The sequence below is a fragment of the Bos indicus x Bos taurus genome, chromosome 14 (genome assembly GCF_003369695.1).
Source record: "Bos indicus x Bos taurus breed Angus x Brahman F1 hybrid chromosome 14, Bos_hybrid_MaternalHap_v2.0, whole genome shotgun sequence".
Taxonomy (NCBI): Eukaryota; Metazoa; Chordata; class Mammalia; order Artiodactyla; family Bovidae; genus Bos; species Bos indicus x Bos taurus.
In genome coordinates, this window is record NC_040089.1 from 77663850 (window position 1) to 77678688 (window position 14839).

The 14839-nt window shown below is 44.7% G+C and overlaps 1 protein-coding gene across 2 annotated transcripts in view; it reads right to left on the bottom strand.

The window, feature by feature from the left end:
- The window catches only part of E2F5 (E2F transcription factor 5), a 35895-nt gene extending 23323 nt beyond the window's left edge, over window positions 1-12572 (bottom strand). Inside the window, exon 1 of one of the 2 annotated variants that reach the window (XM_027561632.1) lies at window positions 12342-12559. In XM_027561632.1, the coding sequence (XP_027417433.1) occupies window positions 12342-12479 (138 nt within the window). In that variant the 5' untranslated portion in view covers window positions 12480-12559. Of the gene's footprint in view, window positions 1-12341 lie in introns of both variants that reach the window. The other variant, XM_027561633.1, reaches the window with a different exon arrangement.
- Window positions 12573-14839: the final 2267 nt, after the last annotated feature.

Below are 14839 nucleotides of genomic sequence, written 5' to 3' on the forward strand. Positions count from 1 at the left end.
CTAGTAATTTAAAGTGTGTTTCTAGCCTGTTAAGTTACCTTTTGAAGAAGGAAATGGCAACCCACTCCAGTATTCTTGGCCTGGAAAAATCCTATGGACAGAGAAGCCTGGCAGGCTACAGTCTATGGGGCCACAAAAGAGTTGGACACAACTGAGCAACTGAACAACAGTAATTCTACCTTTAAAAATTTAACAAGATATTTCTAAAAAGAAAATGATGCATAAAATTAGCAAAAGCTCTATACTTGGGCACTCTGCTAATGAAATCTGTTAACTGTGGGTCTCAACTAAATCCTCCTTACTCTTCCCTAGATGAGAATATACCTATCATGTCTCCAGTTGTGCCTACATAGTTTCCAGTCAAGGAGAGAATCTTCCCCAGTGATGGAGGGCCTAGCATCATGTGAGCATCATTTCGCTCACTGCTCAGTCCCCTGGAACACAAATGATGATCAGCTACAGTAATGCCAATCTTGTTCTTTTTAACAATATGAAACTTTAAATCTTGTAATTTTCCTATTCCCCTGTAAGTAAAATAGAAAGAAATTTTACTGTAAAAGTACATTTTTAATTTATTCCATTATAGAAATAACTTTCAAATTAGTAATGTAAGATTTAAATGCCATGTGTGTGTGCCTGATCAGCCGCTTCAGTTGACTTTGTGACCCCATGGACTGTAACCCACCAGGCTCCTCTGTCCATAGGATTCTCCAGGCAAGAATACTGGAGTGGGATGCCCTCCCTCTCCAGGGGATCGATGCTATGCCCTCCTCCAGGGCATAGCAAACCAACCCAGGGATCAAACCTGGCTACAATATGCTGCTACTCAGACATAAGCAACTATTCCAGAGCATATAAAAGAGGAATTTCTTCCATCTGTAGCCTCCAACATTTCCGCAAGAGTAGCTCTCATCAGTCTTGCTGCTGTTGCTGCTAAGTCGCTTCAGTCGTGTCCGACTCTGTGCAACCCCATAGACAGCAGCCCACTAGGCTCCTCTGTACCTGGGATTCTCCAGGCAAGAACACTGGAGTGGGTTGCCATTTCTGTCTCCAATGCATGAAAGTGAAAAGTGAAAGTGAAGTCACTCAGTCGTGTCCGACTCTTAGCAACCCCATGGACTGGAGCCTACCAGGCTCCTCTGTCCATGCGATTTTCCAGGCAAGAGTACTAGAGTGGGGTGCCATTGCCTTCTCCGCTCATCATCAGTCTTAGTGAGCTCCTAAATGGTCAATTCTGTTCCAACATTTAACTCCTTCTACTACCAGAACAGTGCTTTTTGATTCATGAATAAGGCAGAAAAGAGGCGGCATGAGAGTTCATTCCATGGTTCTCAGATGTCAGTATATATCAAAACCACCTGGGAGTATCTATTTAAAAATACCAATTCCTAGGCTCCTTCCCTAGCCCTACAGAACCGATTTCCCAGGTCCGATGTTAGAATCTCTTCTTTTTTCTTTAAAGATCCAGGAGATGCAGATGCATTTGACCTTTGGTCTACACACTGAGAAAGTTGGTATAATCCCTTTCAAGGCCTCCAGCTTTCTTGAAGCGTTGGGGTGTAGAGCCTATAGTTCTGCACAAAAATAAATCTGCCAAAGCTCTGTCTAGTCAAAGCTATGGTTTTTCCAGTAGTCATGTATGGATGTGAAAGTTGGTCTGTAAAGAAAGCTGAGTGCCGAAGAACTGATGCTTTTGAACTGTGGTGTTGGAGAAGACTCTTAAGAGTCCCTTGGACTGCAAGGAGATCCAACCAGTCCATTCTAAAGGACTCCTGAATGTTCACTGGAAGGACTGATGTTGAAGCTGAAACTTCAATACTTTGGCCACCTGATATGAAGACTGACTCACTGGAAAAGACCCTGATGCTGGGAGGGATTGGGGGCAGGAGCAGAAGGAGACGACACAGGATGAGATGGCTGGATGGCATCACTGACTCGATGGACATGAGTTTGGGTGAACTCTGGGAGTTGGTGATGGACAGGGAGGCCTGGCGTGCTGCAATTCATGGGGTCGCAAAGAGTCGCACAGGACTGAGCGACTAAACTGAACTGAACTGAACCATGTGTATTAGTGCTGTAGAGCTTTAGTCTCCTAAGGACTCCCTTCTCCCATTTGGTCATGCATCTTGTATTCAACAGATGCTTAATAATTAGACCCTCAAATAGACGTATCCAGAGAAGTTTTACATATGCATTTTAATATTTTTTTAGAGTAGTTTGAGGTTCACGGCAAAACGTAAAAAATACAGAGGTCTCCCCTATACGCCCTACCCACACACATGCAGAGCTGCCCCCACGATCCACATCCTCACCAGAATGGTACGTCCCAACTGGTGAACCTACATTGATCCACCACAGGGACCCAAAGTCCACAGCTCACATTAGGGTCCCTGTTGGTGTGGTGCCTTCTCTGGGTACAGGACACCAGAGTTTCACTGCCCCAAAAGTCCTCTGTGTTCCACCTGTTCATCTCACTCCCTGAACCCCGGGTCTTTTCCTGTCTCCATAGTTTTGTCTTTTCCAGACACTTACATGGTAGGAGTTTTATAGGGCAGCCTTTTCAGATTGGCTTCTCTCACTTCGTAATATGCACTTAGAATTCCTCCATGTCTTTTCATGGTCACAACTCACTGTTTTCTAGCACTGAATACTATTCTGTTGTCTGGATGTACCACAGTTTATTCATTAGTTTGCATACACAAAGACATCTTGAATGCTTCCGAGTTTTAGCAATTATGAATGAAGCTGTTATAAACATCCATGTGCAGATTTCTTTGTGAACAGAAGTTTTCCACTCCTTTGCGTAAATACCAAGTAGTGGATTGCATGGTAAAAGTATGTTCAGTTTGGTAAGAAACTTCTGTAACATTCTGCATTTCCTCTGACAGGAAATGAAAGTTCCTATTGCTCCATGTTCTTGCCAGCATTTGGTGGTGTTAGTGTTTTGGATTTCTGCCATTCCATTAGGTATACAGTGGTACTGCATTATTGTATTATTGTTTTACTTTTTTTTAACTGCAGTAAAATATAACACAAGAGAAGACTCTACACATGGACATCACCAGATGGTCAACACTGAAATCAGATTGATTATATTCTTTCCAGACGAAGATGGAGCTCCATACAGTCAGCAAAAACAAGACTGGGAGCTGACTGTGGCTCAGATCATGAACTCCTTATGGCCAAATTCAGACTTAAATTGAAGAAAGTAGGGAAAACCACTAGGCCATTCAGGTATGACCTAAATCAAATCCCTTATGATTATACAGTGGAAGTGAGAAATAGATTTGAGGGCCTAGATCTGATAGATGGAGTGCCTGATGAACTATGGAATGAGGTTCGTGACATTGTACAGGAGACAGGGATCAAGACCATCCCCATAGAAAAGAAATGCAAAAAAGCAAAATGGCTGTCTGGGGAGGCCTTACAAATAGCTGTGAAAAGAAGAGAAGTGAAAAGCAAAGGAGGCAAGGAAAGATACAAGCATTTGAATGTAGAGTTCCAAAGAATAGCAAGGAGAGATAAGAAAGCCTTCCTCAGCGATCAATGCAAAGAAATAGAGCAAAACAACAGAATGAAAAACACTAGAAATCTCTTCAAGAAAATTAGAGATATCAAGGGAACATTTCATGCAAAGATGGGCTCGATAAAGGACAGAAATGATATGGACCTAACAGAAGCAGAAGATATTAAGAAGAGGTGGAAAGAATACACAGAACAACTGTACAAAAAAGATCTTCACGACCCAGATAATCATGATGGTGTGATCACTCACCTAGAGCCAGACATCCTGGAATGTGAAGTCAAGTGGGCCTTAGAAAGCATCACTATGAACAAAGCTAGTGGAGGTGATGGAATTCCAGCTGAGCTATTTCAAATCCTGAAAGATGATGCTGTGAAAGTGCTGCACTCAGTATGCCAGCAAATTTGGAAAACTCAGCAGTGGCCACAGGACTGGAAAAGGTCAGTTTTCATTCCAATCCCAAAGAAAGGCAATGCCAAAGAATGCTCAAACTTGCCCGCACAATCGTACTCATCTCACATGCTAGTAAAGTAATGCTCACAATTCTCCAAGCCAGGCTTCAGCAATATGTGAACCGTGAACTTCCAGATGTTCAAGCTGGTTTTAGAAAAGGCAGAGGAACCAGAGATCAAATTGCCAACATCCGCTGGATCATGGAAAAAGCAAGGGAGTTCCAGAAAAACATCTATTTCTGCTTTATTGACTATGCCAAAGCCTTTGACTGTGTGGATCACAATAAACTGTGGAAAATTCTGAAAGAGATGGGAATACCAGACAACCTGACCTGCCTCTTGAGAAACCTATATGCAGGTCAAGAAGCAACAGTTAGAACCAGACATGGAACAATAGACTGTTTCCAAATAGAAAAAGGAGTACGTCAAGGCTGTATATTGTCACCCTGCTTATTTAACTTATATGCAGAGTACATCATGAGAAATGCTAGGCTGGAAGAAGCACAAGCTGGAATCAAGATTGCTGGGAGAAATAGGAATAACCTCTGAAATGCAGATGACACCACCCTTATGGCAGAAAGTGAAGAATTAAAGAGCCTCTTGATGAAAGTGAAAGAGGAGAGTGAAAAAGTTGGCTTCAGGCTCAACATTCAGAAAACTAAGATTATGGCATCTGGTCCCATTACTTCATGGGAAAAGATGGGGAAACAGTGTCAGACTTTTTTTTTGGGCTCCAAAATCATTGCAGATGGTGACTGCAGCCATGAAAATAAAAGATGCTTGCTCCTTGGAAGGACAGTTATGATCAACCTAGACAGCATATTCAAAAGTAGAGACGTTACTTGGCCAACAAAGGTCCATCTAGTCAAGGCTATGGTTTTTCCAGTGGTCATGTATGGATGTGAGAGTTGGACTGTGAAGAAAGCTGAGTGCCAAAGAACTGATACTTTTGAACTGTGGTGTTGGAGAAGACTCTTGAGAGTGCCTTGGACTGCACAGAGGTCCAACCAGTCCATCCTAAAGGACATCAGTCCTGGGTATTCATTGGAAGGACTGATGCTAAAGCTGAAACTCCAGTACTTTGGCCACCTCATGCGAAGAGTTGACTCATTGGAAAAGACTCTGATGCTGGGAGGGATTCAGGGCAGGAAGAGAAGGGGACGACAGAGGATGAAATGGCTGGATGGCATCACCAACTTGACGGACATGAGTTTGAGTAAACTCCGGGAGTTGGTGATGGACAGGGAGGCCTGGCGTGCTGCGATTCATGGAGTCACAGAGTTGGATATGACTGAGCAAATGAACTGAACTGAACTGAAAATTAGCATCTTAACCCTTTTTCAAGTGTACAGTTTAGTAGTTTTAAGTACCTTCACACTGCTGTGCAACCAGTTCTCCAGAGTTCTTCTTCTCACGTTACACAACTGAAACTCTACACCCGCAGTACTAGTTTGCTAGGGCTGCATAATAAAAATACCACAGAATTCTGTCACAGTCCCGGAGGCTTGAAGTCCAAGATCAAGGTGTGCGCAGGCCTGATTTCTTCTGACGTCTCTCTCCTTGGCTTGCAGATGTTGTACCTCGCCGTGTCCTCACCCATGCTTCCCTGTGTCCGGGCATCCCTGGTGCCCATGGGTCCAGACTGCTTCTCACAGGGACACCAGATTGGCTTCACTCACTCTAATGGCCTCATTTTAACGGAATCATCTCTTTGAAGGCCCTGTCTCCAAATACAATCACATTCTAATGTACCTGGGGTGAAGACTTTTACATAGAGATTTTGAGGGAGCACAACTGAGCCCTAAAACACCCACGAAGCAACAACTTCCCATTCTCCCCTCCCCTAGCAACAACAACTCTTTCTGTCTCTATGAACTTGACTACTCCGATCACTTCATATAAATGGAATCATACAGCATTTGTCTTTTTGTGACTATCTAAGGTATTAAAAGAAAGTTATGACCAATCTAGATAGCATATTTTTTAAAAAGCAGAGACATTGCTTTGCCAACAAAGGTCCATCTAGTCAAGGTTTTTCCAGTGGTCATGTATGGATGTGAGAGTTGAACGGTGAAGAAAGCTGAGTGCCGAAGAATTGATGCTTTTGAACTGTGGTGTTGGAGAATACTCTTGCTAGGCCACTGGACTACAAGGAGATCCAACCAGTCCATCCTAAAGGAGATCAGTCCTGTGTGTTCTGTGGAAGGACTGATGCTGAAGCTTAAACTTCAGTATTTTGGCCACCTCATGCGAAGAGTTGACCCATTGGAAAAGACTCTGATGCTGGGAGGGACTGGGGGCTGGAGGAGAAGAGGATGACAAAGGATGAAATGGCTGGATGGCATCACTGCCTCAATGGACATGAGTTTGCGTGAACTCCCGAAGTTGGTGATGGACAGGGAGGCCTGGCATGCTGTGATTCATGGGGTCACAAAGAGTCAGACACGACTGAGCAACTGAACTGAACTGAAGGTATTAAAGGTTCATCTATGCGTGTGTCGGAAATTCCTTCCTTTTTAAGATCGCATAACCTTCTATTATACATATATAATACCACATTTTGCTTATCTAATTCATTTGTGGATGGGTTGTGTCCACGTTTCCGCTATTGTGAATTATGCTGTATGAACATAGTATACAGGTATATGTTCAAGACACTGTTTTCAATTATTTTAGGTATACACTCACAAGTGAAATTGTCCTGTGAAGATTTAAGCACATACTAAAGTTCTGGCTGTTCCACCTAAATCTCTCTCCCTAGGATAATCCTTGCTTTATTCTGTAACATCACATCTTTGCTCGATGTCACAAACTAAGGCCTTAGATTAAATTATGTATTTCTTGCAGGATGTGTATTAATCAGCTAATCATAAATGGGTGTGAGTCAAGGACCTGTGAGATAAGAAATACCATAAATATTTTATCATATGAATCCAGGTATCATTCAGGCAATTGATAACTTGAACAATTATAATAAAAAAGATAAGCAATCGAGCATACTTTAAAAAGTTGAATATAGCATCAAAATAGGAAATATGAAAACCTAGTTATAATAGGAATTTTTACAACAACATATAACTAACAACAGTCATAACTACTCTAACTTACTTAAATTCTTAGTTCTAGAAAAACAGGACTAGTTTAATTTATGAAGTATCATGGAATATGCCATCAATATTTTCATTTTCAATGCAGGAGATTAATACTTTCTCTTCTATCATGAGTAGAAGTATAGTAAAATAATGCTCAAAATTCTCCAGTCAGGCTTCAGCAATATGTGAACCGTGAACTTCCTGATGTTCAAGCTGGTTTTAGAAAAGGCAGAGGAACCAGAGATCAAATTGCCAACATCCGCTGGATCATGGAAAAAGCAAGAGAGTTCCAGAAAAACATCTATTTCTGCTTTATTGACTGTGCCAAAGCCTTTGACTGTGTGGATCACAATAAACTGTGGAAAATTCTGAAAGAGATGGGAATACCAGACCACCTGATCTGTCTCTTGATAAATTTGTATGCAGGTCAGGAAGCAACAGTTAGAACTGGACATGGAACAACAGACTGGTTCCAAATAGCAAAAGGAGTAACATCAAGGCTGTATACTGTCACCCTGTTTAACTTATATGCAGAGTTCATCATGAGAAATGCTGGACTGGAAGAAACACAAGCTGGAATCAAGATTGCTGGGAGAAATATCAATAACCTCAGATATGCAGATGACACCACCCTTATGGCAGAAAGTGAAGAGGAACTCAAAAGCCTCTTGATGAAAGTGAAAGTGGAGAGTGGAAAAGTTGGCTTAAAGCTCAACATTCAGAAAACGAAGATCATGGCATCCAGTCCCATCACTTCATGGGAAATAGATGAGGAAACAGTGGAAACAGTGTCAGACTTTCTTTTTTTTGGGCTCCAAAATCACTGCAGATGGTGACTGCAGCCATGAAATTAAAAGACGCTTACTCCTTGGAAGGAAAGCTATGACCAACCTAGATACCATATTCAAAAGCAGAGACATTACTTTGCCAACAAAGGTTCCTCTAGTCAAGGCTATGGTTTTTCCTGTGGTCATGTATGGATGTGAGAGTTGGACTGTGAAGAAGGCTGAGCGCCAAAGAATTGATGCCTTTGAACCATGGTGTTGGAGAAGACTCTTGAGAGTCCCTTGGACTGCAAGGAGATCCAACCAGTCCATTCTGAAGGAGATCAGCCCTGGGATTTCTTTGGAAGGAATGATGCTAAAGCTGAAACTCCAGTACTTTGGCCACCTCATGTGAAGAGCTGACTCATCGGAAAAGACTCTGATGCTGGGAGGGATTGGGGGCAGGAGGAGAAGAGGACGACAGAGGATGAGATGGCTGGATGGCATCACTGACTCAATGGAGGTGAGTCTGAGTGAACTCTGGGAGTTGGTGATGGAGAAGGAGGCCTGGCGTGCTGTGATTCATGGGGCTGCAAAGAGTTGGTCAGGACTGACCAACTGATCTGATCTTTCTTTCAAGAAAGATTCCATGCCCTTACAGAGATGAAAAACTTAAATAAGAAATTAACTTTTTTAAGAGTGCTGAAAGGCAGTATAGCCCAGAAAATAAGAAAAAATTGTCTAGTTTCAAGTCACAGCTGTCACTTTCTACTGTGTGACATTAGGCAAGTTACTTAACATACCAGTTTTCTCATCTGTGAATTGGGGATGATTAGCCCAAATTTCTCGGAGAAGGCAATGGCAACCTACTCCAGTACTCTTGCGTAGAAAATCCCTTGGACGGAGGAGCCTGGCAGGCTGCAGTCCATGGGGTCGCTAGGAGTCGGACACGACTGAGCGACTTCACTTTCACTTTTCAGTTTTATGCACTGGAGAAGGAAATGGCAACGCACTCCAGTGTTCTTGCCTGGAGAATCCCAGGGACAGCAGAGCCTGGTGGGCTGCCATCTATGGGGCTGCACAGAGTCGGACACGACTGAAGCGACTTAGCAGCAGCAGCAGCCAAATTTCTAAAGTTAGGAACATAACATTAGTTAGCATATGTAAAATGCCTGGCATGTACTAAGCTTCCAATAAATGCCAACTACTAACAGCATAAATTGACAAACCACATAAATGGAGAGGACCATGACATAACTTGTCATCTCACTGGAATAAACAGTAACTACCCCACTCCCACTGTTGTAAATGAGGCTATATGGTGGGGGTGTAGGAGGAACATATTGAATAAAAACATCTTAAACTACTTCAAAAGTGTTTCCATTCCTTCCTTATGGTTAAATTATACTAGAATAGCTTTATTAGAATGTGTTTGCTTTGTTAAGCTATGTCCTCAATTAGTTAAATTACTAAGAAGAAAGTTATCTCTAAGATACAGCATTATGTTATTCTTCAGTAGTATATGTCCTAAGTTAGGGAAAAAATAGCATCTACGTGGTGTTGATATTTTATGGATATCTAAGGCTATGGTTTTTCCTGTGGTCCTGTATGGATGTGAGAGTTGGACTGTGAAGAAAGCTGAGTGATGAAGAATTGATGCCTTTGAACTGTGGTGTTGGAGAAGACTCTTAAGAGTCCCTTGGACTGCTAGGAGATCCAACCAGTCCATTCTGAAGGAGATCAGCCCTAGGATTTCTTTGGAAGGAATGATGCTGAAGCTGAAACTCCAGTACTTTGGCCACCTCATGCGAAGAGTTGACTCATTGGAAAAGACTCTGATGCTGGGAGGGATTGGGGCAGGAGGAGAAGGGGACGACAGAGGATGAGATGGCTGGATGGCATCACTGACTCGATGGACGTGAGTCTGAGTGAACTCCGGGAGTTGGTGATGGACAGGGAGGCCTGGCGTGCTGCGATTCATGGGGTCGCAAAGAGTCAGACACGACTGAGTGACTGAACTGAACTGAACTGAACTGAAGATACTTGGATGTGATGGTTAAATACACATCCAAGTAAAAATAATATTTTTTATATTCATGATATTCACAGAAATCTTTCATTAATTGCTCTTAAAAAATATCAAGTGTATAAGGTTGAAATAAACCACCCCCAATTAAGAATGTAAGAAATACACTACTCCCAAGTAAGAACATAAGAGAAAATGATTTTATAATTAATTTCAAATTAGAGAAACTTATCAGAGTTAATCCATCTTCAACATGTATCATCAAAAGTCATTATGATCTTTTACAATGGTGCACAGTAAGAAACATCATTGGAAAGATTTCAGTATAAGATTTTTATAATATAAGATTTTACACATATATGAGCAAATGCAAATAAATGAAATTTACATTCATATATATGTAAAAAAAGAATACTGTTTTTTCAAAGTGCTCTCTACAAGTAAAAAGTCATTAATATAATGAGACCTACTGTTACTGCAGAAACCTTTGAACTTTTAGGAAAGTTTCAGGATGAATGAAACAAAGTTGTTATGAAATATTAAAACTCCACTTCCCGCTCACTGCCTTTTTCACTTCTGGACAGCAAAATCTGACCACAGAGGAAACAGGAAGAACACAAAAGAACCGAGGGAAAAGCAAGGGCAAACTTCCATCCTATTCCAGGCAAGTTGTAGAAGCCCTCACAGTCAGCCCTTAGAGCTCAGTTTCATCTGGAAAACCCCAAATTTTCCTGATTCTGTACTGATGTCACAGGATACAACTGAATTTCTAGATTCTGAATAGCAGTTTGCAAGCTGTGTTGTGTAACATCCCTGGCTTTCACCGATGACCTCATAACTTACCGTGACATTCTTTACACAGAATCCAATTTAGTTCATAACTATTATATATGCTGTAAACCACTTTTAGGGAGGGAGAGAGGTATGGAGGAAAGAGCTGGGGGCAGGGGACAGGGAAAAAAAGGACTAGAATTTCCAAAAGGTGTAGGAAAATTCTAGGAATAACATTTCCAGAAAAAAAGACTAGAAATCACTTTCAAAAATGCAAAATTTGTGCATCACGCCTTCTTTGTATAAAAGTAGAACAATTCAGATAACTCAACAATCACTTACTGAACACCTATTATATCCAAGAGATGGAGAGGACATTCCAAGACACACCTCACCTCCTGGGGTAACCTGAGAGGAGGGCTCCTAGCAGGGGCCATCAAGTTGGCCTCTTTTTTTGAGTTTCAGGTAAGGGAAAACTAGAAGACCCTCTCTGCTCAGACGCTGCAGCCTACTTTCAGCACAGCCTTGATAACTGCAGCCTTCAAGGGAGGTAGGGTTGTCCCAGCACTCCCTTAGGGGCTAGGACCAATCCCCCGTGTCAGACCAGATTCAGGGGTAATGCCTAGGAAAGGCCTGCAATGCTTACTGACTCATTAAATTTTCATTTGTTCTTAAAGCTTTAGTTCTTAAACTGGGTGTGCTGGCTGAATTTTAATACAAGTGATCACATTCTCTTGCTCCTCGGCGCTGTGGAATCCTTCCAAATCCGGCCTGGAACGGTTAAGTCACTTTGTTTAACAGAACAGCTTTTGATGCATGTTGTTGTTTGAAAATTCTGAAACTGTAGTAACAGACCAAGCACAAGGTCTCAGGAAACCGGAGAGTTTACGCGGCACTTCCATCTCTTTTGGTGGAAGTTATAAAACGTCCCCTCGTCGTGTGATGGCAAGTCTCACTTTTATACATGTGTATCAGATACCAAATTAAGTCGCAAATCAAACGTGCCTTAGTCATCAGGGTTATGAAAAGAAGTGTAAGAGCGAGAGGTGTTTTAATTCACTATTATTAAGAGGAGGACTGAAGAGTTCAAACTTCGTTTTTGTTTCATCCAGAAGAGGTGGCAAACTCGGGTTTTGTTTGCTTGCTTCAGATACCAAATTAATTCACAAATCAAACATCCCTCTTAGTCATCAGGATTGTGAAAAGTGTAAAAGAGGAGTTTTTATTTACTATTATTATTTTAAGAGGACTGAAGAGTTGACTTTTTTGTTTCATCCAGAAGAGGTGGCAAACACCGGTTTTGCTTGCTTGCTTCAGATCCCAAATTAACTCACAAATCAAACATCCCTCTTCGTCACCAGGATTGTGACAAGAAGTGTAAGAGGGAGAGGTGCTTTTATTTACTGTTCTTATTTTAAGAGGAGGACTGAAGAGTTCACGTTTTGTTTGTTTCATCCAGAAGAGGTGGCAAACTCGGGTTTTGCCTGCTTGCGTTTTCAACAACCGACGGACGCCCTCACAGGAATCTCCTACAATAGCCGCCAGTCCGCACCAGCGGAGACCCCCCGGGCGCCCGGCCCAGGCCCCGCGCGCTGAAGTGAACGCCACGCGGGCGCCGCGGCTCTTTGTCGGCGGCGCGGCCCCGGCTCACGCCCCGCGCCCCTCACCCCGCGGCCCGCCCTTCCTCCTCCTGAGACCGCGGCCCGCGCTCACCGCCTTGAGGTCCAGAACGCCGTCCTTGGCCTCCTGCAGCAGCGACACGAACTTGGCGGTGAGCAGCCCCAGGCTCTTCTCGTGCCGGCTACTGCCGGCCCCGGGCGGCGCGCAGCTCGCGGGCTCGGCCGCCGCCATCGCGTCCCCGCGCTCCGCCACCTGCCGGGCCGGACCCCGGGCGGCCGCGGCCGTCGCCGCCCGCCAAGGGCGGGACGAAGGGTCGCCGGCTCCCGGCAGCTACAGGTGCGCGGCGCCCACCCACCTGAGGCCTCCGCCCCTCCCCTTCCCTCCCCAAGCCCCGGGCCGTGATGAGGGGGCCGCGACCGGGGGCGGGGTGCGAGCGCGAGCCGGCGCGCCGGGGGCGGGGCCCGCCTTTAAATGGCCGGAAGTGACGCACGGCCCGCTGCGCTTCGCTGAAGGCGGGGCGAGACGATGGGGGGCGGGGCGATAGGGGACGAGGCGGGAGGCTGGGCGGGGCGAGAAGGATGGGCGGGGCAAGAAGGGGCGGGGCGGGAGGTGGATTCTGCGACTGGGCAAAGGGGCTTCAGTTCAGTACAGTTCAGTTCAGTGGCTCAGTCGTGTCCGACTCTTGCGACCCCATGGACTGCAGCACGCCAGGCCTCCTTGTCCATCACAAACTCCCGCAGTTTACTCAAACTCATGTCCATTGAGTCGGTGATGCCATCCAACCATCTCATCCTCTGTCGTCCCCTTCTCCTCCTGCCCTCAATCTTTCCCAGCATCAGGGTCTTATTTGCATCAAGTGGCCAAAGTACTGGAGTTTCAGCTTCAGCATCAGTCCTTCCAATGAACACCCAGGACTGATCTCATTTAGGATGGACTGGTTGGATCTCCTTGCAGTCCACAGGACTCTCAAGAGTCTTCTCCAGCACCACAGTTCAAAAGCATCAATTCTTCCACTCTCAGCTTTCTTTATAGTCCAACTTTCTGTTTAGCATCAGTGATTTCCAATACCCTCTCTTCCAGGTTGCTGATCCATTCCTCTGTATTATTTAGTCTACTGTTGATTTCTTCTAGTGTATTTTTCATTTCAGTTATTATATTCATCTTTGGTTGTTATCTGTATTTTCTAACTCTGCTGTTAAATACTTCTAGTTCTGCACTAAAGAATTCCATTCTTTACCAAGTTCTTTGATCATCTTTAAAACTTATTCGTCCTGAATTCTTTCCAGGTAGATTGCCTATCTCCACTTCTTTTTCTGGAGTTTTATCTTGTTCCTTCATTTGGAACATGTTCCTCTGTCACTTTATGTTGCCTGACTAGATGTTTTATTTCTGTGTATTTGGTAGGTTGCTTATATTTCCCAGCAGTAGCTTCTTGTAGAAGACACAGCTATGAGTCCCAGTAGTCTTCTCCCCTCTTGTCACAAGAGGTAAATGCTCTAGGGGTACCTCGATGTGGGCTGCTAGGGTCCTTCTGTTATGGCAGGCTGACTACTATAAGCAGTCTGGTAGGCTTGGTTAGTCCCTGGTCCAGCTGGTGGCCGGGCCCTGCTTTGTGTGGAGGCTGCTGACGATTGGTTGTTGAGACCAGGTCATGAGGTGGCTGGGTGCAGAAGCTCAGAGGACTAATACTCACTCACCAGTGCAGTGGGCTGGGTCAGTTTCCAAGAAATTCCAGGTTGGTTCTTGCCCACTGGTGGGTGAACTTGGGGCTAGTGCTAACCTTTTCATAGGCATAACCACATCCTGAGGCCCACTTGCAGGGCCCGTGGAGTCCCAGAGCTGATATTGGATAGCACTGGTTCCTGACACCCCTCTCGTGTTCTGTAGCTTGGGTGGGCCTGCCGGTGGGCGAGGCTGAGGCCCACCCATCCCAGGGCTTGTGCTGGACCGTTAGTAGGTGGGCTGGGTTCATAGACCATGGGGGTTCAGTTGTCCTGGGGTTAGGATTAGCCCTCTGGCCTCTGAGGCTGGTTTCAAGGCTAGAGCAGGCTCACTGGTGGGCAGGGCCGGGTGCCTGCCCACTAGTATTGGTGACGGTAGGCTGGTGGGTAGGGGCAGGGCTGGGTCCTGAGTCTTAAGAACTGAGGGAAGATTCCACATGGGCACGTGCCAGCATCAGTGTCCATGAGGTAGAAATGAACTCCCTAGAATGGCTTCTGCCAGCGTCTAAGTCCCTAGGGCGAGCTCCAGTTGCCTCCTTCCTCTCCAGGAAACTCTCCCAAGATCTCCATGTAGGTCTGACCCAGGCTCCTTTCAAACCACTGCTTCTGCACTGGGTCCCGAGTATATGAGAGTCTGTGCACACCCTCTAACAGTGGAGTCATTTTTATGTTTCTCTACCTTGGAGAAGTGACTGTCCCTGCTGGCCCTCCTGTGTGGCCCCAATGTCCTCTCCTCCCGTCATCCAAAGGTTAGGGGCCAGCTGGTCCCAGGAAAGTGTCTGGCCTGCATGTGCGGACTCAGCCTGCAGGCTTTGGGACTTTAGTTTTCTTACTTCTGGTATCTGTCTCCTGGTAGTTAAGGCTGGTCTA